Below are 27,893 nucleotides of genomic sequence, written 5' to 3'. Positions count from 1 at the left end.
CAGGCAACAAATAAACTGGGTGAAAACTGGTCTATAGCTGTGCTTACCTCCAAGAAGGTAACTGCTCTGCCCTCTTCCCAATGCACAGATAGTCCTCTAGAGCAGAAGGAATACTGTGAGTGCAAATAAACTTAGACTGGCTTTGCAAAACAATATAATTGAATGCTATTGACAGAGATGATGATAGATGTGGGACTCAGTGACTCTTCATTCTTGACCATTTTATGTAACCTTGATAAGTAATCAAGAGGGAGTATCTGATTACCTTATTTAATTACCAAGAATGGGACTGCCTGATGTTCTTGACATACAAAAGAAAGGGAGCATCAGTAAGAGAAAAAAAGATGGAAGAAACAAACACCAGCTCATTGAGAAAAGTAGTTTCAATGGCTTTTGAAAAACAGTGGAGGAATTAGGAATTAGTGGAGGTCTTTATTGAGGAGTTATTAACAAACTTTGTAGAGGATGGTTCAAATCATGGTAGGGTGTTAGGGTCTTTACAGGCTTATTCTTAGCAGAAATTATTCCAGAAAATGTTATAATGTTACAGATACAGAATGTTACAGAAATGTAAGGCAATGAGATAGTGACCAAGGTCAGAAGGTAGACTGGGGAAGAAGTTAAAACAGCTGACTCATGACTCATGCACAGTGTTTACTGGGGGATATTCATCCCCTGGGTGAATTTTCCATTAAAGGGACTTAATGTCCTTGCATTGTCTGTGAGGCTAGAAATATTAACAATATACTTTGATATATTTTAATTTTTAATGTCTATTTTATGTTCCTTATAGAAATAAAATTGATTTTTATGTATTAATTGTGTATTCAGCACCTTGATAATTTATTATTGGAATTATTTATAGTTTATTTCTGAAGTTCATATTTGCAAACATATTGTTAATGAGTAAGGACAGTTTTCTTTCTTCATTTCCAATTCTTATAGCTTTCTTTTTATTGCCTTGCTGTACTGGGATCTTCTTTACAGTATTAAATTGAAGAGGTGATGGCAGTTATCTCTGGCCTGTTCCTGAACTTAAAGCAAATGCTTTCAAAGCTTCATCAAGATATTGGCTGTAGATTTCTTTTGTTTATCTGTGTGTTTTGAGATACTATATATCATGTTAGAACATTCATTTTTAGCTCTAGTTTCCTAAGAATTTTAATACATTGATGTACTGAGTGGATATGGAATCTTATCAACCTTTTTTTCTGCATCGTTGAGATGATCTCAATAGATTGTTCTGGTTGATTTTCTTGTACTTAACCAACCTTGTATTCCTGGGATAAACTTTACCTTCCAATATATTGCTCAATTAGTTTTCTAACATTTTGATGAAGATTTTTGCATATATGTTCATGAATGAGTAACCTGTAATTTTCTGTTCTATTGCCTCAGTAGAATTTTGGTATAAAGGTTATACTGCCCTCATATATGGATGCTTGATTCCTGACAAAGATGGAATGACACTGCAAAGTGGAAAGGAAAGAACAGTCTCTGTCATAAGCAAGACTGGGACAACCAAGTCATATGAAAAGATTATAAAAAAAAAGAATAAAACTGGATCCCTACTTCATGCCATACACTAAACAATGCCCATACGAGTGCCTAAATGCAAAAAAACCTACAACCATAAAGCATTTACAACAGAATATAAAGAATTATCTCCACTTGATCTTAGCTAAAAGGCCGAGAAGCGATATAAAAGAAATCTCAATAAGGTTTTGTACCCAACTCACAAATAGTGGCCTTAAACAAGAATGTTGCTACGTGAAAACTGAGAACATCAGTACCTCAAGACACTATGAAAGAGTAAAAAGGCAAGCAAGAAAGAACGAAGACATCTGCATACATAAAACCTATAAATAAATAAAACTTTTAACTATATAAAGATAGCCTACAGATAAATTAGAAAAAGATCCAACTTAACAAAATATGATAAGCATATAAACAGGTTATTTCACAGAAAAGGAAACTCCAAGGGCCAATATTCACATAAAAAGGTGCTCAGCCTCATTAATAATCACAGAAATGCAAATTTAAATTGCAATGAGGTGCTATAAGACCACCTGGAAAATTTTTTTTTAATATATTTTTTCACGTTTATTTATTTTTGGGACAGAGAGAGACAGAGCACGAACGGGGGAGGGGGCAGAGAAGAGGGAGACACAGAATCGGAAACAGGCTCCAGGCTCTGAGCCATCAGCCCAGAGCCTGACGCGGGGCTCGAACTCACGGACCGCGAGATCGTGACCTGGCTGAAGTCGGACGCTTAACCGACTGCGCCACCTCGGCGCCCCAGGAAAAATTTTTTAAGGATAAGACAATGCCAACCAGAACTGTTATGTACAAAAGTTCGTAACAGAATTGTTCATAATAGATTGGAAAACCCAAAATATGTCCATCAAGAACAGATCAGATAAATTGTGATATATTCATTAGTGGCTTTCTTTACAATAATAAACATGAATGAACTACAGTTTAGACATAACATGAATGAACACTAAAGATAATGTTGAGCAAAACAAGCTAGACAAAAAGAATGCCTGACATATCATTTCATTTATTTAAAAATCAAGTTTAGTAAACTAAACTATCTTAAATGGATGGCCATATAAGTGGCTAAAGTGTAAAGCAAACAAAGTGATTACCATCAAAGTCAGGACAGGAGTAACCTTAATCAGGATGGCAGCATCTGACTGAAAAAGGGCAATACAGGTGGGTGGGATTCGAAAGTGAGGTAATACTCTATTTCTTATTATTTTGTGCATACTTATGCATATTATAACATTACTTATGGTTATGAACTTTTAATATGTATGTTATATTTCACACAAAAGTAAAAGAAAAGGATGCTTACATCATATTTAGGTTTATCAAAGAAATAATAAAATTCTTCTTGATAGAACTGCTGTAGTTGCTTACTATTCACTGAAATATTATTAAGGCTCTAAGAATTACAAACACTTCAAAGGAAACAAAAAGTGAGCTTCTTAAAAGAGCAAAATGTTCCATTGCTTAGAAATACCTTCGGAATGCTAATGCTGAAACAAGATGTGTTTTGTAAAAGGCCATCTGCTCAGGCTGTTTATTGTCTGCTACAAGTCATAATCCTACTTGCATCAGTAATTACTTGTTCAAATATAATATAACAGGAAAGATTAAGATTTCAGGCAATACACACACACAAAAAGACAAGGCCATGATTCCAGTAATTCTGTATTAAACAGCTCAACACAGATATCATTCACACAGATAACCTCTTTCATGGGACTGTTCATCTTAATCACCACCTGATTTCCCATTCATGAAAAACTATACATTTTACTTACTTTTTCTCAAGTGGCTACTCACTAAACCTTTCTTCAGCAAAAAAGCATTCCAATGAATTCTATCTCTAGAATTACTTGCTCAAAAACTAGCATAGGTTTAATCTACAGAAATATAACATTGTAATAAAAAGGGTATTTTAAGTATGTCTCTTAACTAATCCAATAAGCACTGAAATCATCTATTTTCTGAGTGAAAATTTTGTTAGGAAATAAGACAGGAAAGTATAGGAAATAAGACAGGAATAAGACAGGAAAGTATAGTCCTTTTCAGCTTTTTCTAGCTGAAAAGTAGCAATTTAACTTTTATTTCATGATATAGGAACATGAGCAAGACTAATTCTTAGACTGAGCACACAGAGATCAAAGACCACAGTCGATACACTTAGGAACATGGTCTAAGGGAGACAGAACAGTAAACAGCATAGGGTACCACAGTAGCTTATATAAAAAGCCCTTAAGTGAGAGACATTTGAGTTTAACCAGGAAAAGACAGAGCACCCATGAAGACGTATATGGGTATGGGGATAAGGAAGTGCATACATCTTTGTGTGCACAAACTGCCTCTGTGTGTGTGTGTGTGTGTGTGTGTGTGTGTGTGTGTGTGTGTGAATGGAAGAGAAATGGCAAATTTGAAGAGCTATAAATAGTTCACAGTATGATTAGAGCAACAAAAGGTATATAGTGACAGGGTTGGGAGATAAAGGTGATATTAAAGAGTCTCGATTTTTATTCCAAGACAATAAAGAGTCATTTCAGGATTTTTAAAATGGGAAACATAGGATCAAATGTGTAATGTACTTCTGCAAATGTGACTCAAAGACCTGGTCTAGGTCCAAAGAAGAGCATGGTCTAGTAGAGAAATAGACATGTAAGCAGCATAAAGTATGGTAGTTCATGCAATGAATACCTAGTCAATAAGTGGCATTTAATGTTGTGACAAAATAATTATAAAGTTCCTCTAGAAGAATACATAAGTACTAGAGAAGGGCAGGGAGGGAATACCCTCATATAAAAATACACACGGTATATTACTTTGCTTTCATTTCACTATGACATCCAAGGGCAAATACTTCTCTTTAGTTCCCAAAGCAAACTGACAATAAATTAATATAAAATACAATAAAAAATTTATAATGCATAAGGATTTTAGAAGGTGATATCAAAGCAAAGATTCTGATAATTTCATGGGAGAAAAGGGGGGATTAAATTACATTGGTAAATCTGATGGATCCAGTGCTCAGTGCACCTATCAGAGAAAATCAGAGTGGAGGCAGAAGCCATTCTTTACAACACAAACCCCTCGAGTCAAGAGGTATACAAAGTGGAAGTAACAAGAGCCTGAAAAATCAATGGAAGAAAGGGAGCTTCCCCTCCAATCCCAGCAGAGACAAAACATATACCGGTTACCTTTATTAAAAAAAACCTAATTCTCCATTCATAAATGCAAATAAAAAAACAAGGATTCTCAAACATATGAGACAAAGGGCAGATTAGTACATCTCATGAAAAATAAACACTACGAGGCTGATCATTTCAAATGCAGGGCCCAGACACAAAGCCAAAATAAAGCTACTCAATGAATTGCATCCCTCCCGAATGTATCATTTGTGATTACAGATGTGCAGCTGTGGAATTACCAACATTGAGAACATTTATTGTTTAAAACGAGAAATAACTCAGCTTCTAATACGATGGAAAAAAAAGATGGAAAGAATCATCTGGATTCAAGCAGAGACAATGGGTTTTCAGGTTTGATGATGATTTACCTGGCTTTCATGTTCATGTTCTGGGTCTTGAAAGTTCATGAATTTATGAATTCATTCATTAAATAAGTATTTAAGTTGAATACCTATTATGTGTCATGTTACCCTTCCAGGTGGTTGGGACCATCAATGAACAAAACAGAGAAAAATTCCTGTCTAACCTTGAGGAGCTGACACTCTGGTAAGCTTCCATTTCTACGTATTTCATCTCCTGTGACCTAAGGCTTTAAAAAGCCTTACCAAAATATCGATAGTGATCTCTCATACTAGGATCACAGGTAATCTTAGTTTCTTTTTTATCCTCTCTTATGTGTTCCCAACACAAAATACATCCTTCCCCCACTGCCCCTTTCCTTTTACTTAAAGGGGAAGAGAATTGAGCAGGGAAATCAGTCTGGCTGTCCTGGAGACAATGGATGACAGCTGCTGGGAGGCAAAGAGGAAGTACAAATAACCAAGCCAGTTACATGTAGCTGTATTAATTTAGGTGAGAAAAGTAAAATGTGAATTAAGACAGATTTAAGAACCTCAATGGCAGACAAGGGACGGATCGAGACACATTGGGGATTCTTAATCAACAGGACTCTTTCCAATAGGTATGTTGGTAAAAAAGAAGCCAAAGGTCAAGTATGAATCCTAGGTTTACAATTTTTACGTGTGAGAAAGAGTCAATGCAGGTCTATTCCCTTAGTTCTTACTTATCTCTGTAACCATAGCAGTAATTCTTGGCCAAACTCTAACAAAACAACTGAACATTCACATAGTTACTGGGTAATGATACTATTCTATATGCGCAAAGCCATGGACCAAGCTAAACAAGGATGACAGCATGTTTAAAACAAACATGAATGTTCCTGATGGGCACCTGGTGTCTGACATGCATGTACACCATGGCGGGTCACATAGCAGGTGCTCGTATGATCAGCTCTTTTTGAGAACTACGGGCTGTAAGACTCAAGCAAAATTCCTTGGGTAGAGACATCTCACATGTGTCTTTGAGTTTTGCATCCAGAGAGAAAAGTACATTTTGTGTGACTCTTGCAAAGAAAGGATTACCTGGGAGCCTGTACATGACTTATAACTGATAGATATCTTTTTCTTGCTGTCCCTGGACTGTGGCTTTTGCTGTAACAAATCTTAGTTGTGGATACAACTTTATATTAAGCTTTGTTCTTCCAGTGAACCACTGAACTAGCGGGGTAGTTGTGAGATCCCAAGCCAGGAGCACTGAGTGGACCAGGAAATGAAGGGTTTAGTGGGGTGGGAGAAGAAATGAATTTAGTTTCCTTGTAAAGTGTCTCGATCACGTTCACTACTTTAGTAGAATTCTGGGTTTTTTTTAGCAGCAAATGTTTTTCACCATTTCAGCCTCATCAGCAGTTCAAAGTTCTCTTCAGCTTAACTTACTCTTCTATGTTATTTCCATCAAATTTAGAAACAAAATATGAAGGAACATCCCTTACTTCAAGAATTTTTCCTGGTACATTTGTGATCTTGTTCCAAATCTGACATAGTGGGGTCACCACTATCTTCAAAATCATTATGTTAAATTTGTTCTTCTCAAAGACCTGTACTAAGCATCTACTGTGATCAGACATTTTGCTAGGTGTTAGGGATAAAAAGATTGAGAAGATATAGCACCATCCTAGAATCTAGAGGACACTTACATAAACATGACAACAGATCAATTATTCTCTAGGCTTTTCTTATGTTTCATTTCTAACAGTATTCTAGATACAGGCAATATAAAAGATTGCATCTTTAATGTCACAGTGAGATTGAAAGTATTGCACTGCAGCTGTACGATGGATCAGCCTTCTCATGAAAGCTCCTCTGCAATAACATTCAGCGTCTGAATATGAGCTATTCCATGGCTGAGGCAATGAGAAGCCAAAGGCAGCCAGAGTAATGGTAAAAGTATTACCAGAAGCTACCCCTGCTTCCTGAGGGCGAACACAGCATACGACTGTCTGCCACTGAATAGCTTTCCTATCCTTAGGTAAGTTTGTTTCTAAAATGATCATTTCACTGCAGAGTTTCAAGTATGACAGTACAGATAAGAAACAATTTTCTCATTCCCTCCATGTATCACTTTGAGTTCTATTTGCCCCTGTAATGTAACAGCTCTGAAAACCTATATTTGATTTTATTCAAGTCTGCAACCTCAAACTGCAAGCCTAACCTTAAGCCCTAATATATACATATATCTATATATTACATATAAGCCCTAATATGTATGTCAGTTTACATTAAAATCAAATGTTTACCTCCATTCTAAACTCATTTCTTTAAAACATGAGGGTCTCTCTTTTAAATTAAAAAAAAAAAAGAGATACAAATTATTTATCATTTTGAACACAATTCAAGGACTGTAAACTAAGTATATTTAAAAGTAACGAAAAATCATTTACAAGTGTCCTCTCTGACTCAAAACTGAGAGCAACTGAGGGTTGATGGGGTGGGAGGGGGACAGGTGGGTGGTGATGGGTATTGAGGGCACCTTTTGGGATGAGCACTGGGTGTTGTATGGAAACCAATCTGACAATAAATTTCCAATATATTGGAAAAATAACTAAATAAATAAAAGTGTCTCTCTTTTAGAATTTAAAGTCTTTTTTATAGATGTAAGCTTACAGAGTTTTACAGAAATTCTGCGGTGTACACATTTCTGACAAAGAAGCCTCAGAAGAGCCAAAGACAACTCACAGCCTGCTAACTGGAAGAGCTGTTTTCACTGACTGATGATAGTTCCAGAAAGCCTCATATACAACACAGACAAATATAAGAGAAGTTGAGAGTAGATTTCAAGGAAGAGAGTCAGTGCAGAAAAAAACTGGCCAAATCTGGAAGTTTTTATGGCACAGAAGAGTAGAGACTGTGAGCAACTGAAAAAATGTAGAAAAGAGAGCCATCATATTTTGGGGGGGACAACTACAATAATGATTATTTTTATTTATTATTATAATATTATTATTATGTTTTTAGATTCTATTTTTTCAAGCATCTCTACACCCAATGTGGGGCTCAAACCTACAACCCTGAGATCAAGGGCCACATGCTCCACTGACTGAACCAGCTAGGCACCCCAAATGATTATTTTAGAAACATAACCAACAAACATAAAATATTATTTGGGGCACTGGTGCCAAGCTAAATATACCACTATTAATACTAACGAATATGATTACAATCACTGCTAAATTTAATAAGCAGCACATGCCAGACACTTTGCAAAGCACCATAAATGGATTCAGTCCTTATAACAGTCTTAGGAGATAGATATCACCATCAACCTCATTTATAAATGAAGAAACCAGAGACTAAGAAGTACTTTTCCATTATCAAGTAGCTAGTTAATCAAAAGCCAAAATCAGAAATCAAGTCATGTGATTACAGATGCTGAGAGGAATAGCTATACTCCTCTTCAACTGGTAGAATAATGAGCCAGTAAATTGTGGGATATTAACAGTAAACTGTTTCCTGCACATCCTTTTTTTTTTTTTTTTTAATTTTTTTTTTTTTCAACGTTTTTTTATTTATTTTTGGGACAGAGAGAGACAGAGCATGACGGGGGAGGGGCAGAGAGAGAGGGAGACACAGAATCGGAAACAGGCTCCAGGCTCTGAGCCATCAGCCAGAGCCCTGACGCGGGGCTCGAACTCCCGGACCGCGAAGATCGTGACCTGCTGAAGTCGGACGCTTAACCGACTGCGCCACCCAGGCGCCCCCTGCACATCCTTTTAGAGAGACATTCACAAACAGAAGAACAGAAGTTATTTCACCCAAGTATAAATTTCAAATTTTTCAATGGAAGACAAGGGAGAGATGCTTATAGACACTATGGAAGTAACTTTTCCACAATATAAAACAGGCAATGGATAATATCTCTGAAGAAATGGTATAATGTTGGCTTATCCAAAACAAAACTAATCTAAAGCAAAAAGGTTGGATTTTCACCACTCTATAGATTCTTTTTTAAATCTTTTTGACGGAGAGAGCGAGTGCACACACGAGTGCGGGAGGGGCAGAGAGGGAGATAGAGAATCCCAAGTAGGCTCATGCTGTCAGCACAGAGCCTGACATGGGACTCAAACTCATGAACCATGAGACATATCATGACCTGAGCTGAAATCAAGAGTGGGATGCTTAACTGACTGATGGTACCCAGGTATCCCTCAAACTCTACAGATTCTAAGTAAAGCAAACTATTGACTGCAACTAACACATGCCCTGTAAGTAGTTAAAGGGAGATACAGCACAGTAAATTGACTGTGAGAATGAAGATGGAGTCGGCTGCCTAGGAGCTAATCCTGGCTCCACTACAAATAAGGAGAGTAACTTAATCTCTGTGCTCAACTTCTTAATCTCTATAATAAGGATAATAATATATTGTAATTATATCTACCGCAAAAGAAATTCAATAGAGAGTACTAAATTAACGTTAGCAATTTTTATTGTTAAAATGAAGCACCTAAAATTGAGTACTAAGTTATTTTCAATAATGCTCTTACGCAAAAGTTGCACACACAGCAGCACTAAATTTTATACACAATGGATATGAGTATAATCACTATATAAAGATATTTCTAAAAAGTCAGTAGGAATTTTATGTGAAATAAAATGAAACAAACCAAAAATAAAATGAGTGTTATTACTATCCTTTTCCTTTTCTTCCATAAAGAAATTAAAATGAGAACACATCTAGTCTCACTTCATAGAAATTAAAAATGACAAGTGAATGGACATGATCTTTTATAAGATAAAGCTTCTAACAGAAATGTCGTACCGAGGGTGCCTGAGTGGCTCAGTCGGGTGAACATCCAACTCTTGATTTCGGCTCAGGTCATGATTTCACAGTTGTGGGGTCAAACCCCTGGTGGGGCTCTGCACCAGGCATAGAGCCTACTTGAGATGCTCTCTCCCTTTCCCCCTCCCCCATTTGCACTTCCTCTCTCAAAAAAAAAAAAAGAAAGAAATATCTTACCATAATCTTACTATCCACAATAAATGTTTGATAATTCTTCTAAAACAATTATCTTCTTTAGGTGTTTTTCATATTGTATGGCAAAGCACAAGCAAGTGTAGGTACTCTTTATGGAACCTCAAAAATGATGAAGATGTCCATATGGTACCATAAGAACTAGGAAAAAACTTTACCAGATTACAGAGTTGCGAACAATATGCACATTCTCCAATATGAAAATCATAACCACAGAGGCGCCTGAGTGGTTCAGTGGGTTAGGCATCCAATTCTTGATTTCGGCTCAGGTCATGATCCCAGGGTTGTGGGATGGAGCCCCATGTCAGGCTCTGTGCTGACCAGTGCAGAGCCTGTTTAGGATTATCCCTCTCCCTCTCCCTCTCTCTCTGCTCCACCCCTGCTCTCTCTCCTCCATCTCTCTCTCAAATAATAAATGAACTTAAAAAAAAGAAATCATAACCACAAACCTAGATCTATGAAAAATCTAAGCAAGATCAATGTAATTTTTTCATTAACATTAATTTGGCACTTAATAATAATAATAGTAGGTAACTTTCAAATACCTATTATGTGCCAAGCAATGTGCCAAAGAGATAGTTATATGTATATCTCACTTCTAACTGGTAAGTGAGACAGTAACAGATTCAAACCAATCCTGACTCAAACCTTATACTCTTAACCACAACACTATACTTCTTTTTTTTTTTTTAATTCTATTTATTTTTGGGACAGAGAGAGACAGAGCAGAAACAGGGGAGGGGCAGAGAGAGAGGGAGACACAGAATCGGAAACAGGCTCCAGGCTCCAAGCCATCAGCCCAGAGCCTGACGCGGGGCTCGAACTCACGGACCATGAGATCGTGACCTGGCTGAAGTCGGACGCTTAACCAACTGTGCCACCCAGGCGCCCCAACTATACTTCTACATTATGCAATAATATCTAAAACTTAAACAATTATACTTAAGATGTTTATATATATTTTTATGCTAACAAGGAAGAATTAACATTAATCACTTTAAGAACGAACATAAGTATCAATGGGAGGACCACTTAAGAACTTGTGCATTAAATGTATGCATGGTGATTAGAGTTAATAATATTGTATTCATATACTTGAAGGTTGCTAAGAGCATAGCTCTTAAATATTCTCACCACAAAAAAAAAAGAAAAAAAAAGAAATGGTAATTATGTGATGCAATTGAAGGGTTAGCTAATGCTATGGTGATAATCATACTAATACATAAAAATATCAATGCAACACAATGTGTATCTTAAACTAATACAATGCTATGTGTCAATTATATCTCAATAAAGCTGGGGGGAAAGAGAATTACTGAGAAGTTCCTATTAGTGATTTACTCTGAAAATTACTCCTAAGTTCCAAATGTAAGGTGCTTTTATTTTTTTATTATTTTTTTATTTTTTTATTATTTAAAAAAAATTTTTTTTTCAACGTTTTTTATTTATTTTTTTGGGACACAGAGAGACAGAGCATGAACGGGGGAGGGGCAGAGAGAGAGGGAGACACAGAATCGGAAACAGGATCCAGGCTCCGAGCCATCAGCCCAGAGCCCGACGCGGGGCTCAAACTCACGGACCGCGAGATCATGACTTGGCTGAAGTCGGACGCTTAACCGACTGCGCCCCAGGCGCCCCTGTAAGGTGCTTTTAAATACACAGCTAAAGATATCTAGTTCTACAAGCTGTAGTTCAAATAAAGGCCTTCTTACTATGACATAAGCCAGTCATAAAAAATCAATCCTTGATTGATTAACCTAACTCCTCAGAAGTAGGAGATACTCTACTTATTTTAATTTTGAGGCACAAAGGTTAGTGCTATAAAAAAAGATACCCCCGGGGCGCCTGGGTGGCTCAGTCGGTTAAACGTCCGACTTCAGCTCAGGTCACGATCTCGCGGTCCGTGAGTTCGAGCCCCGCATCGGGCTCTGGGCTGACCACTCAGAGCCTGGAGCCTGCTTCCGATTCTGTGTCTCCCTCTCTCTCGCCCCTCCCCCATTCATGCTCTGTCTCTCTCTGTCTCAAAAATAAATAAACGTTAAAAAAATTAAAAAAAAAAAAAAAGATACCCCTTAGTCTTTAGTCTGATTGATATTTGCTAAAGGAAACATAACTGAAATATTCAGTTTTGTAGAGTCTTCTAACAATTACTACGCTTATGTCAATATTCTAATTTTGTATTATTATTTTGGTTTAATTTTTTTTTTTTTTTATTTGAGAGAGAGAGAGAAAGGAAGAGAAATCATGTGCGGGCACGAATGGGGGAGATGGGCAGAGGAAGAGAGAGAATCTTAAGCAGGCTCCATACTAGGTGCAGAGCTCAATGGGGAGCACTATCCCATGACCCTGGGATCATGACCTGAGCCAATATCAAGAGTTGGACGCTCAACGGACCAAACCACCCAGGCACCCCTCTAATTCTGTATTATTATAATTAGCATATTATAGCTATAACTGGAAAGACAGGAAATTATATAAAAGTAATTCCCATCAACGAGAACTGTGAAGAGATTATTCATAGTTTAAACATGTCTGGCTCAATATAACCTAAAATCCTATTATTTTGGAATGAATTTTTACTAAAAGACAAATGTCTTGAGTCTGCATTAGACAGCTATTAAAGACAAGAAGACCTGTTAATCATCATGTTTAAAAATAATCTTAAATCAAGCCTCAAAATACATCTACCTTATGATATCCATTGCCTGGTAAAGTATTTCAGATTGATCAACTCCAAGAACCTTCTTTGCCCCAGCTTTAGCTGCAAACATAGAGAGAATTCCAGTTCCACAACCAACATCCAAAACTACCTGGTAAAATAAAAAAACAGGTATTATTGAAAAGGTCTAATATTTTAAGTTCTAATCACATATTATGATGTTTCTGGCAAGTAATTGATCACAATATTTTGTTGAAAATTTTAAAATGTTTTTTATGTATTTTTGAGAGACAGAGAGCAAGCAGGAGAGGGGCAGAGGGCCAGGGAGACAGAATCCAAAACAGGCTTCAGGCTCTGAGCTGTCAGCAAAGAGCCCAACAAGGGGCTCGAACTCGTGAACTGTGAGATCATGACCTGAGCCGAAGCTTAACTGACTGAGCCACTCAGACACCCCCATTGATCACAATATTTTAAAATTTTACTTATCAATTATGGTAGTGATTTCTATTTGAAGAAGCTGAAGATATCACTACAATGAGTTGTTTTAAATTCTTCTTCTTCTTTTTTAAACATAAGCTCTATGCCCAGCATGGGGCTTGAACTTATGACCCCAAGATCAAGAGTCCTATGCTTTACCGACTGAGCTGGCCAGGTACATACACCAAGTTGTTTGCACCCCAACTTTTTTTAAATTCCTAACAGTCTTTTTGGCCATACTGGCCATATTCTGCTACAATCAGATGCAACAATGTAAATTAAGAGATGTTTTACACAAAATAAGCAATTTCTACAGACTTAACAGGGAAGTATTCTCTATTTTTTTTAAAAACTTTTTTTTTTAATTTTTTTTTTCAACGTTTATTTATTTTTGGGACAGAGAGAGACAGAGCATGAACGGGGGAGGGGCAGAGAGAGAGGGAGACACAGAATCGGAAGCAGGCTCCAGGCTCCGAGCCATCAGCCCAGAGCCTGACGTGGGGCTCAAACTCATGGACCGCAAGATCGTGACCTGGCTGAAGTCGGACGCTTAACCGACTGCGCCACCCAGGCGCCCCTTACAAACTTTTTTTACATTTTATTAAAATTACATTTAATTTAATTTTATTTTATTTTTGAGAGACAGAGACAGAGCACAAGTGGGAGAGGGGCAGAGAGAGAATGAGACACAGAATCTGAAGCAGGCTCCAGGCTCTGAGCTGTCAGCACACAGCCCAATGTGGGGCTCGCTCACAAACTGTGAGATCATGACCTGACTTGAAGTCGGTCGCTTAACCGACTGAGATACCCAGGTGCGCCATAATATTCTCTATTTTTAATTTCCCCATTGCATGCATGCTCTAATTTAGGCTTAGTAGTTCTAAACTGTAGCAGAAATAAATTTCTCCAAGTTTGAGAGACAAGAATTAAGTTTAGCAGGAGAGCATCATCCAATACAACTAAAAATGCTTATAAAAGAATCTAGATGTAGAATATTGCCATATCGCCTCCATTTCCAAAATTAATATTCAACTCACTTAAATAATACAAGTACAATAAAAACAAACTGGCTTCTAGAATTCAGCCATTTAAGAATATAAGTTTTAAAAATAATACTCATTATCAATGGTGAAGGTAAAAAGAATCAAAGTTTAAGATGATGTTGGGGACAGGTAAAAAGCAATTATTTCCAAATCAAGAATTGCATGCTATTTCCAATATAGTATAGTGAAACCTGCTCCATTCAAAGTAAAAAAACAAAAACAAATTACTGAGGAAACATATTAAGCAAAATAGTCAGAGATACAGTATTTTCTGTGAAATGACTGCAATCTGCACTGCCTTAAATCTTTCAATATCAATGGCCTAAACTCCTATGTACTTATCTCAAAAAAATGAAATTATTTCAGTATTCTCCTATAAATATTTGCTGAGCATCACTAAGTGCAATCATGATCACAGTGATGGGGTACAGCAACAAACAAGACCAAGTTTCTGTCTTAATGGAGCTACAGACAATGAATAAATAAATACAAAATAAGGTTAGCCAGTAGTGTTATAAAGAAAAATCAAGCCCCGGAATAGAAGTTAGAGCAGAGAAGAGGGGATACATACTTTAAGCATTTAAAATAGGTCTGTGAATACACCTCTGATATATGTGGGCTGAGAACTGAATGAAATAAAGGAATATGCCATGTAGAGATCTGGAGGAGTTTCTTCTAAGCAATGGAGGATATTAACAGCAAAACACAAGATTCCAGGCAAAGCAAGAAGACCAATGTGGCTGAGCTGGGTGACAAAAGGTTGCTCGATAGTGAGGTAAAGGTTAAGCAGAGGCCAGATCACACAGAACCTTTGGATTTTATTCTGAGTAATGGGAAGCTACCGTAAGAACAACAGAACTAGAATTAAAAATCTATCAAACTGTTCAACATTACTTTATTCTTCAGCTTGGTAATATAGGCCACATAGTTTAACATCAAAAACTGTATTTCTTATTTATCCTTCAAGAGAATTTTCATGTAAAGATGATGTAACACATTTTTTCCGTCCCTTTTTCACATAAACAGAAGCATATTATGCCACTGCACTTGCTACACACTGCTTTTTGTGTTTAGCAATGTAATGTAGGGATCTTTCCGTATCAGTTTACAGAACTTCTTTCTCTCGTATGGTTGTAAAGGATTCTGTATTATGGCTACACCATAATCTATTGATTTAGTTCTCTACTGATAGACATTTAGGTAGTTTTGAAATTTTACTATGACAATCATTACTGTAAATATAGCTTTATATCTAACCCCATTCACACATGAGTAAATCTACAGAATACATTTCTAGAAGTGAAAATACTGTGTCAAAAGAGAATATGCGTATTTATAATTGTGCCAGACATGACCAAACTACCTTCCATAGGGCAGTTCTGCTCATGAGGGCCCTAACCAGCAATGTTTAAGTGTTGATATCCTTACAGGTGAGACTAGCCTATGGACCATATAATCAAACTTTTGGCTTTTTGCCAATCTTGCAAGTACAAAATTATGATACACTGGCATAGTTATAACATGCATTTCCACTATCATGAGGTTTAGCATCATTCCTTATGTTGTAGAGCCATCTGTAGTTCTTTTTATGTAAAGTGTCTACTTATATTCTTTATTTTTCCAGTGAGCTGTCTTTTTCTTATGAAATTTTGAATCAAAATTTTCTTATCAAATAACAGTTCTTTGTAAGTGAAGAAGATGACACCTCTATAATATAATCTGCAAGGTTTCTCTCAGCATATATTTTTGTGTTTCGATTCTGCTTATAGTGATTTTGGCTATGCAGAAATTCTTTACTTACAGTGAAACTCATTAATCATTTCTTTTATGGCTTCCTGCTGGATTTTGATTATAATTAGACTGACCTTCCCCATATTCTCTCCTATTTCATTCTATTTTATCCTCATACATTCTCTTCTAGTACATTTATGGTTTCATTAATATACTTTTTTTTTAGTTTATTTAGTTTTGAGGATGGTATTAGAAGGATCTTTTTTTTTGTACATGAATGTTCATTAACAACTTTATTTTTAAAACCCAAAAACTAAAACAAAATCTTAAATTTTCATCAGCAAGTGAATGGATTAAAAAATGACTATATATGTACACAAGGGCATACAATCTTTTTCTGTAAAGAGACAAATAAAACATATTTTCAGTGTTCTGGGCCATATAGTCTCTACTCAGTTCTGCTGTTGTAGCATGAAAGTGACTATAAACAATAATATAAGCAGATAGGGATGGTCAGATTTGGCCAACAACAAGCTGAAGTTGGCCAACTGAATTGCCAAGGCTGGATGTATATACAATGAACTGCTACTCAGCAATAAAAAGAAACACACTATTGATGCATGTAATAACATGGATTAATCTTAATTATGCTGAATACAAAAGAAAACATACTATATAATTTCATTTATAAAATCCTACACTTCGTAAACCAATCTATAGTGACATAAGGTTTATCAATGGTAATTGTAGCTTGGTTAAAAAAATTACTTAGATATGGTTCCTTCAGTTCTTTCAACATATTTATAATATTTGATTTAAAGTCTTTGGTAAACCCAGGGGCACCTGGGTGGCTCAGTCGGTTGAGCGTCCGACTTCGGCTCAGGTCATGATCTCGCAGCTCATGAGTTCAGGCCTCGCGTTGGGTTCTGTGCTGGCAGCTCAGAGCCTGGAGCCTGTTTCAGATTCGTCTCCCTCTCTCTCTGTCCCAACCCACTCGCATTCTGTCTATGTCTCTCTCAAAAATAAATAAACTTAAAAAAAATAAAAAAAAAAATAAAGTCTTTGGTAAACCCAATATCTGGGACAGTTTTTTTAAAAATATAATTTATTGTCAAATTGGCTGACATACAACACCCAGGGCTCATCCTAACAATTGCCCTCATCAATGCCCACCACCCACTTTCCCCTCTCCCCCATCCCTCATCAACCCTGTTTGTTCTCTGTATTTAAAAGTCTCTTATGGTTTGCCTCCTTCCCTCTCTGTAACTATTGTTTTTTCCCCTTCCCTTCCCCCATGGTCTTGTTAAGTTTCTCAAGATCCACATATGAGTAAAAACACATGGTATCTGTCTTTCTCTGACTTATTTCTTTTAGCATGACACCCTCCAATTCCACCCACATTGCTGCAAATGGCATGACTTTCTTCTTTCTCATTGCCAAGTAGTATTCCATTGTATATATAAACCACATCTTTACCCATTCGTCAGTTGATGGAGGCTCTTCCACAATTTAGGCTCTTTCCACAATTTGGCTATTGTTGAAAATGCTGCTATAAACATTGAAGTACAAGTGCCCCTATGCATCAGCACTCCTGTATCCCCTGGGTAAATTCCTAGCAGTGCTATTGCTGGGTCATACGGTAGATCTATTTTTAATTTTTTGAGGAATCTCCACACTGTTTTCCAGAGCGGTTGCACTAGTTTGCATTCCCACCAACAGCACAAGAGGATTCCCATTTCTCCACATCCTAGAAGCGAGGATTTGGGGGAAGTAATTAGGTCATCAGGGCAAAGCCCTCGTGAAAGGAATTAGTACCCTCATAAAAGGGGCCCAGAAGATTCCTCTCTGGGGGAGGAAGGCATGTCTATGCCTATGGTGAACTACAACACAAACCTTCACCACATTAGTGCCATGATTCTGGATTTCCCAGACTTTTAACTGTGAAAAATCAATTTAAAAATTTTTAATTATAAGTCACTAAGTTCATGGTATTTTTGTTGTAGCAACCCAAATGCACAGGGATCTTGAACATTAAGTAAAATTTCTGTACATACTTTGGTCTACTTTTGTATTTTTATTTTGCTCCATTAATTTATATAATCATGTGCCAGTAACTATTGTAATTACAGAAGCTTTACAGAATGTTTTAGTATCTAAAAAGGTTGGTCCACTCTCTAGTCCATGCTCGCTGCAAAATTTTTTTCACAATGTTTCTGGAAAATTTTTTATATTTATTTTTTCATAAGAACAAGAGAATCAACTTATCTAGTCTTTTTAAAAAGTCTTAGTATTTTTATGGGGATTGAACTAAAGTTATAAGTTGATACAGGGAAAATGGATAATTTTGAGTTTTCCTATTTAAGAAGATGGTAAAATTTTCAATTTGTTTAAATCATCTATCATATTCTTCAGGTTTAAAAAAAAAATTTTTCATGTAAGTCCTAGACGTTATTTAAGTTTGTTCCTATGCATTTTATCTTCTATATTGTTTACTACTGTAAGTGGAGTCCTTCAATCCATTATGTCTTGAAAATATAATTTACAGAACTGACTCCAGAAGAGAGAAAATCTATTAAACAGCCTGATTTCTATTGAAGAAATAAAGTTGTTGAAAGGCTACCACTGTGTCTCCTATCCTGTGCCCCTCCAAGAAGGACAAGGCCCAGATGCTTTCATAGGGACAATTTGTTTCCTGCACATGTGGCCTGAGAGAGTCAACATATTTTAAGGTAAGTACTTTTACATACAAAAAAAGTTAAGAATTTTAAGACAGAAACTATGTATCATTGCAAACAAAAAGAAAACATTTTATGTTACCAATAAAATGTGTTAACCATATCAGCAAGAAAATATTGTAATAGATAGTATGTATGCTTAGAGTATGGTTATGGTACATTATTTTGAAATATTATATGGCTAAAATAAAAATGGAAAAATATATACAACACAATCGTAAGTGATAAGTTTCCAGAAACTTTCACTGAAATAAGATATCTGCAAAATTAAAAAATTAAAACTAAATGGTCAGTGTGGAATTTAGATATTTGATACTATAATATTTGGCAAAGGTGACTGGGAATATCAGCACTCACATACTGTTTATGGAAAGACAAGCTGGCAGCACTAACTCCATCCAAGGTATAAATTACCTTTTTTTAAAAAGTAATTTATTTATTTATTTTGAGAGAGAGACCACACAAGTGGGGGAGGGGCAGAGAGAGAGAAGAAGAGAGAAAATCCCAAGCAGGCCCCACTGCACACTGAGCCTGACACAGGGCTCAACCTCAGGACTGTGAGATCATGACTGAGCCAAAATGAAGAGTCAGATGCTTAATTGACTGAACCACCCATGCACTCAATAAATTACTTTTTTGACCCAGGACGTCCACTGTTAGGATTTTATCTTATTACTGGACTCTCACATGTATTTAAAACATTTTAAATATTTTATATTTTTATATGCATTGTTTCTAATATTAAAAATTAAAACTTACAGACATTCTTACATTGGACAAATGAGCCATTAAAAGAATGATAAGGAATCATCTCTAAGAAAAGTTGCTGAGTAAGAAAGCTAATAGAGAAGAATATATGTCATATACTTCAATTAGAGTATGTGTTCTTTTGTAACATGTACATATATACATACACACACATATATATAATTTATATACATATGCATATATATAAAAGTCTTATTCAGTCCTCATCTTGCACATGAAGAAAGTGAGAGAGCTTTAGAGAGAGAAGGTAATAGGTCCCAGATAAGATAGCTGGTAATTTGTAAAGCTGGCATGCAAACAAAGGTCAATCTGCTTCTAAAGCATATATTTAAAATATACTTTTAATTATACATTAATGATATGTTACATCTAGCTCAAAATTAGGTTATTAGGTAAGAAACTAAAACTTAACAGAATCAAAGGAAGGTAGAAATGATAAACCAGCATTATTTTATAAAATAATGAAGTAATTTGAGTCACTTCTTCTAAAAAAAAAAAAAAAAAAGGAAGGAAGAAAGAAAGAAAAAAGAAAAAAAGTGAATCTATTTAACTGTGGATAATAACCAAAAGCATAGAGAAGGCACCTAACTGTGAATTTCTTCAATGTACTGCAAATAGAAATTAATTATGAGTGGGTGATAACACGGTTAAATGCCACCCAAAGTTAAATTAAATCTGAGAAACCATATGGCCTCCACAGGAGCTTTGTGAATCGAAACCATATTCAGAAAGAAATGAAGGAGGGGCAGTGCCTGGGTGGCTCAGTCGGTTGAGCTTCCAACTCTTGATTTTGGCTCCGGTGGATCACAATTTCACGGTTGGCTGGATCGAGCCCCGCAGTCGGGCTCTGCACTGACAGTGCAAAGCCTGCTTGGGATTTTCTCTCCATCCCCCTCTCTCTGCTCCTCCCCTGCTCATGTGGCTCACACACACTTTCTCTCTCAAAATAAATAAACTTAAAAAAAAAAAGAAACCAAGGAAAGGAAGCAGGAAGCGAGGGATGGAGGAAGAAGAGAAGGAAAGGCAGAAGAAACAGTTTTAAATATTAGTACTTTTTTGAAAAATAAATCTCTACTATGCACTACATAATATAATATAGAAGCTAGTGTATGAAGTTTGACTACCTGATGAGGAATAAAAGCAAATAAAAACAATGATAATAAAACTCAGGAAAACAAGTCATTTCATAAATTTTTAAAAAGAATTAAATAATTTTCTATCATGGCACACAGAAATCATATAACCTATATATAAAAGATATGTGAATTAAAGCATAAATAATGCATCTCACCCTAATTACTCATTCTAACATAATGGTGTTTTAAGTGTAGTGGCACAGGGTTAAAGGCACTCAACAAGGAGTAAGTTGTTTTTGTTTTAGTTGCCTGTGTTAGGGCAAGTCAATTAACCTACTAACCTCAAATACCTGCATGTGCAAAAGAAGATAAATATTTGCCCTGCCCAGTTATAAGTTATTGTATACTAATAATGAGACAACATGTTTGAAAGCAATCTATAAATTATCAAGTGCTATTTAAATATATGGTAGTATATTTTCTAATTCTGTAGCCATAGCATAATACAGTATCCCACCCACATCATCTAAAAATATGAAAGCTCTAGATTATTTAATATTAATAATTACAGAAGATTAAACCCTGAAAGTGTTTTAGGGAATTAAAAATTGATAGGTATAATATTTTACATTATAATACATGTTTGAGAGGCCGTAAGTGCCAAGCAAAACTAACAACACATAGATAACTTACATGAAAGCATTTTAGACAAAGTGCTAAGGAAAAGTGCTCCCAACTTATTTATTAGCTGTTTCCTGACTTTGGCAGAGTTAATGTCTTCAGTAAGAGAAGTAAAACACAAAATAACTGAAACATTATTATTTTCCACAGGCATGTATTTTGTCTGAAAATGTATAAAATATACCCAAAACATTTCTTTCTTTTTTTTTTTTTTTAAGATTTTTCATTTATTTTTATGGAGACAGCATGAGACAGCAGGGGAGGAGCAGCCAGAATAGAGAATACCAAGCAGAGTCTGCACTGTCAGCACAGAGCCCGACGCAGGGCTCAGGGCTTGAAATCACAAACCATGAGATCATGACCTGAGCCAAGATCAACTGTCAGATGCTTAACTGACTGAGCCACCCAGACACCCCCTATACCTAACATTTCTACAATACTGTTGCAAATAAAAAACTAGAAGCAGAAAGTAACTATGTATATAAATTGATAAATCTAGTAAGATGTATTCTATATACACAGAAATATTCAGAATTATTTAATTTCTCAATGATTAATCTTCTGATTACAAATATTTGTGCTTTCTCGGGGTGCCTGGGTGGCTCAGTCGATTAAGCGTCCAACTTTGGCTCAGGTCGTGATCTTGCGGTCTGTGAGTTTGAGTCCCGTGTCAGGCTCTGTGCTGACAGCTCATAACCTGGAGCCGTCTTCAGATTCTGTGTCTCCCTCTCTCTCTGCCCCTCCCCCACTCATGCTCGTGCGCTCTCTCTCTCTCAAAAATAAACATTAAAAAAAAATTAAAAAAAAAATTTGTGCCTTTTCAGTATATTCTTACATATTATAGGACAAAAGTCTATTCAGAAGCATACTGAAAAAGAAACTTCAACTTAATTTTACTTAATGAATTCATATTGTATTCATATCAAAAAGTATTAAGAAAAGATGGCTCAAAGACCATGATTTTACAATTAAAAAAAATCATAAAAGTTTTGAACCAGAGGGGTTAAAATGATTTCATTTTACAGATGAGGCCTAAAGAGATCCACTGCTTGTCTAAAATTATTATATATCTGGTTCCTGAGAAGCCAGGCAGGATTAATAATGCCCAGACCAGTACATGCTTAATTTCTCCACAACATATTAATGAAAAAATAAAATAAAAATCTGGACATAATCTAACTATAAATATAAAGTGAAAATTTTAATGGTAATATATTTGTTTCGCTGGAAACAAAGTGGGTTTTTAGACATGTAAGATAAATTGTTCCAGCACTTGGGTATAAATGTAAGAGCCAACTATAAAAAAATTCTTAGTCTCTGTTGTAATAACATATAAAAAGCATACAAAAAAGCTAAATACAAAGAACTGATAAAAACTAAGATTTTAAAAATGAAATCACCTATTTATCTACAGAGGGGATCAGCAAATACAAAGAAACACATACCATCAGAAACCTCTCATGTTAGGTAATGCTTTGTTGGCCAAGAGAGCAGAGTACCATATAAATTTCAGCTGTCGGGCACCTGGGTAGCTCAGTCGGTTAAGCCTCCAACTTCTGCTCAGGTCATGATCTCGCAGTTTGTGGGTTTGAGCCCCATGTCAGGGGCTGTGCTGACAGCTGTCTGTGCTGACAGCTCAGAGCCTGAAGCCTGCTTCAGATTCTGTGTTTCCCTCTCTCTCTTCCCCTCCCCAGCTCATGCTCTATCTCCAAAATAAACATTAAAATTAAAAAACAAAAAAACAATTTCAGTTAACTCAGCTAAGTCATAAGTGAAACACTGCTCTTGGGAAATAGATATGGAAAATGAAAAGCCTATCCATATTATATTCCAAAGAATATAAGAATCAAGGAAAGAAATTTTTCAAAATATAAAAACTGTTAGTCATTGCTGCAATATCATGTGAAGCTTATGAAAGAGCTTGGAGAAGTACCTTCTAAATAAAGTGAAAGTGAAGAAGGAATTATGAAAAGCTGATATGTTATCAATATACATGTTCTTGATGTGGAGAGAGTGGAGGAAATTCCCAAAGATATACATGTGGCAGAGATGATATCTGACTAAATTAGTGGACTAATTTCCAATAAGGAAGAACAGAAAACCTGAACTTTTAGGTCAACATGCCATCGTAGAAAGGGAGGGAAGGAGGAGGTGAAGTGAAGAAGAAAAAATGAACACAATTCACAGGGAGGAAAAATAAATGACACAAATTTCAAACAGACACACACACACTGTGTGAAATTTCATCTTTGACATAACCTGAAAGAGTATTAAGACTAATGGTAAGATATAACGTGTCTCATAAAGGAGTAAATGAGATCTGAAAAGAAAGCACGTAAGTCCTACCTTACAATATTTGCCCCTACTTATTAATAATAACTTCCTAAAATTATTATTTTTTAACTAATTGACACAAACTAGAGTAATCATTAAAAGTACACTTTGGTATGGGGCTTATCTGATACATTGGAAATTCATAGGCATCATAGTAAATAAAAAATATGGTTTCAGCAACAGAATCTGGATAAGCAAAGTTTAAAACCACATCACTGTAATTAATGAATTTCAATTTAAAAAATCAGTATACTGAATGATAGCACCAATGAGCATGCCTGCTATCAGTATCCTGCACCACAGAGCAGCATCGTAAGTCTTCCATGAAATAAAGCCAGAGTGCGCTGAATCAACTGCTATCACAACGATGACCCAAGAGGGGACTTCTACTACCCAAGATCCACATGAAATGTGGCTACAATTCTGTAACCTGTGCTACTCACCTTGTCTTTGAAGATATGTGGATTTTGGTATATAAAATCTCGGTAACTTTCTGTTCGCACTTTGTCCTAGAGGGGAGAGAAAAACATTCTGTTTACAGGATAGACTAAAAATATAAAACGTTTTAGGAAGCTATTTGTTATTTTATCACAAATTGCTAATTTCCATAGTTATTTTTTGCTTGGAAAGCCAAGCTTAATTTTTTTGTCCTAAAAGAAAACAATAAAAAAACAGAAATACCAACAACACCCAAAGAACATGTTTCAGAAAATCACTAAAAGTCAAACAGGATCGAAGTTCTTAAAAGATGTACACATTTTTTGTCTTGACATGCATTGTCATTATAAGACTTCAACTAATAATTAAAGCTAATAGAAGATGAACATAATGTCTTGCTCCTTTCAATAGAGGCTGACTCCTTGTAGTAGAGGGATACTGCTATGTTAAATGTTAAAATGCTGTATCAAAACATGGGAGAAAAATATCGAAAACAGATAAATGTAAAACTTACAGATACATACAAAAAATGAATTTACACTGAGTATGGTTATTCTAAGAAAGTCTACCGATCAGCACCTATCTGATTTATAATCCTGTTTTGTTTATAGAAATGTCTGTTGTAGGAAACGATGCTTAAAAGCCTGTAATCCTGAAGATAAATCATTGGAGCCCTGCAGCCCACATTTATGAGCCTTCTCCACTCTGAAGTCTCACATGACCTGTACCTAAGACAGGCATCGAATGTGAACATTTAGTTTCACTCATGAAAAGAGCAGATTCCCTTTTAAATTACTTCAGTTGAGACCTACAAAGACAGCGAATTAAGCAGGAAGGGGCTCTGCTGCCAAGTAAATAAAATGAGCACAATAAAAAGAGGTCAGCAATTCCAGTTTGGGGTTTCACACCAGGTAAAAAGAAATGTTACACCAAGTGCTACAATATCAAAATTTCGGCAATACATATACTTCAAAAAACATTTTTAAGCCAATACCGGGAAATTTTTTATTAAAAAAATATAAAGAAGTTCTCAGATTAAAAGCCATGTAGTTTTTACTTAATTACAGGATATAAAAATGGGGAGGTGCACAATTAAAATTCTGTGTTTTCTGTTGGAATTCTAATTGCTTCACAAACAAAAATTTTAAATCAGGTTTATTAAACCTTTCCCTGAAGTTATTTTAAGAATTACTGAGAGAATCTAATGTTTAAATAAACTCACACATGTTAAATAATGAAAAGTCTCTTTAAAAAAAATACACCATTCCATACATTTTTGGGTCATTTTTATACTCTCCATACACTACAAGCGGTGATTTTCTGCTGCGTGAACATCAGCCCATCAGCTCTCGCCAATCACACTGCCTCACCACTACTCCAACTTCATCACTCGCACCCCAACTCCTGTCCTAAATCCGTGCACCACTGCTCCCGCAACTGCAGTCCTTCGTCTCCTCCATGCCAGGCTCATCCTACAGATTCATGTGCTTTCGTTCACATGCTCACCCTGCTGCAATAAAATTCAAAGTATACCAAACACGGTGCCTTGGACATAGCAGAGCTTCAATTTAATAACTGAAAAAAAAATCCAGTGAACATGAAAATGCAAGAAATAAAAGACTAGCACTCCTAACCACTTCTAAGAATGTATTCTCAGAAAAGACTAACACTTCAATACAGAATAAGGCAATTAATAGAAATTTTAAAAATTACCGTTTTCACCAACCTATTAAAACTAAGAAACACACAAGAAAAATAGAATTACTAAGAAGCAAAACAATCTTTTAAGACTAGTCAAGTCCCATGGAATTATTCCTACAAATATAAAAAAAATATTAAAAATGAGACTACAGAAGAGTTATATAGCATAAATTTCATGTACATATAAACAGCAGTGTGTTTCAAATGGATAGGCTGATGAAGGGGGAGGGACTGCACAAGTCAGCTGCAGACACCATGAGAAGAATGCGGTAAAGAAAAGTTATTTAATGGTACTATGATCTGTGATAAACGTTCACCAGGATGAACAGTATTTTTCTTGGAAAAAAAGAGAGTGATGCATCTCAGACTTACAACATTAGTCAATAATGACTTCAGAAAGATAAAGTGGTGAAGGATTTTGTAAGTTCATGTAATCCATCCCTCCACTGACTGTATCTCTGGAATTAAAAACCATTATCTTCATCTGAACTCCAGAAAGTAAGATCACAAAGTACCTTTCTTTATAATTATAATCACAGCATATGCCAAAACAGTGTCATTGAACTATCTGAGGCTAAGCAACCAAAAATTGAAATACTATTCCTATAAAAGCAAGGCCAGCTCTGAGCATTAAGATAAGTTGTATACGTGTTTCTCCATTGTAAGTTCTTTAAAAAGATCAAGTGAGATCTAGTAGCACAACATTAAATAGATTATGTGTGCTAAAAAATGTTTTGATAAGAAACAAAATATTACTCGATACACAGAACATTTCCTACTCATCCACAGCACATAGCTTAGCAAAATATAAAAAATCCTCTAGTTACGGACATACAGCTACAAATGTCCACAACAGACATTTGGAAGTAAGTACTCAAACTGGACTTCCCTGATGACTGTACCTAGGACACTTTTATGTACTACCTACTTGAAGTCTCAGTAATCTTATCTGTCAGAAAATCCAACACAATTTCCATACCAAAGCCATTAAAGGTTCATGGCATTTAAATTCATGGGGTGATTTAAAATGACAAACATGGGCTTAAGTGAATTCCTTAAAAAGAAAAATTCTAGATGTGGTAAAATTAATTTTAACAAAGGAAACAGAGCAAATCAATTTTTTTTAAACAAACTCACTCTGGACTTAAAATAACATCGCTTATAAGATAACTGTTATTTGTAATGCTATGCCATAACTCAAGTGACAACAAGAAGTACAACCGTGACATGTCATTGGTAAAGAAATGACATGACACTACTTTAAAAGACCCCAAGTAGTTACAATTACTATATAATCAGCAGACCTCCACTCTGGGATCTTGCAAATCTGACTCAATAAATACATACATGTTATTAAATATCCCTGGTTATTTTAAATGCATAGCTGTCAGGGGAACATGGTCTTAGGGCTTCCATAAAATAAAACAATCTTGTGTGGAAGGATTTACGAATGAATTTTTTGCTGGCTGGTTTTAAGAAAAGGTAGTGGCCTCCAAAAATGCACAGAGATGAACATCTAACATTTTCAATAAATTTTTTACATTCCTATGTTTGTTTTACTATAAATACTTTTAGTTTCAATGCATTAAAAAATTACACCTTACTGTTTTACAATCTATAATACATGATACAATGCATAATTGCCAGGTACAGCTAGAAATCTACTTATATTTTACATGGGTTTTATCATTATAAAAATTAAAACCAACCAAATTTAAAAACCTGATTTGATCAATTTAGGAAATTGATTTCAAATGTAAAAAAGTTATGCCGTGACAACTGTGAGAATTATTTCTTAACTTTGTACCAAAGAATTATTTGCTCAAACTGAGGTCAATATTACCATATAACATACTAAAATTAATCATTCCCTTTGTACATTAAAAGGCAAATATATAACTTATTTGTTCCTATTTAACAGTTGCTCCTGAGAAGACAAAAATCAGCAGCAGTTGTTTTTTTCCGATGTTCTATTTCAAGCAAAAGATTTCCTAATAAAGATTAATAATGATCTTCAAAAAAAAAAAAAAAAAAAAAGATTAATAATGATCTTCAATAGAATTTACAGTGACTGTGATGCTCCTGTAGCCTTTTGAACCCAAGATGTACTATTAAGCACCAAAGAGATTTAACAAGCAGTTCAAAAAAAACAAAAC

General features: G+C 35.5%; 1 protein-coding gene across 1 annotated transcript in view; it reads right to left on the bottom strand.

Annotated features, from left to right (window-relative positions):
* PRMT3 (protein arginine methyltransferase 3) overlaps nt 1–27,893 on the bottom strand; it is a 143,740-nt gene that overhangs the window by 101,349 nt on the left and 14,498 nt on the right. The window contains 2 exon segments of the mRNA XM_030331855.1: nt 12,783–12,904; nt 24,042–24,107. Of these exon segments, the coding sequence (XP_030187715.1) occupies nt 12,783–12,904; nt 24,042–24,107 (188 nt within the window).

This window comes from Lynx canadensis, chromosome D1 (genome assembly GCF_007474595.2).
Source record: "Lynx canadensis isolate LIC74 chromosome D1, mLynCan4.pri.v2, whole genome shotgun sequence".
NCBI lineage: Eukaryota > Metazoa > Chordata > Mammalia > Carnivora > Felidae > Lynx > Lynx canadensis.
The sequence above is the reverse complement of the archived record's forward strand: the minus strand, read 5'-3'. Positions and strand labels throughout refer to the sequence as shown.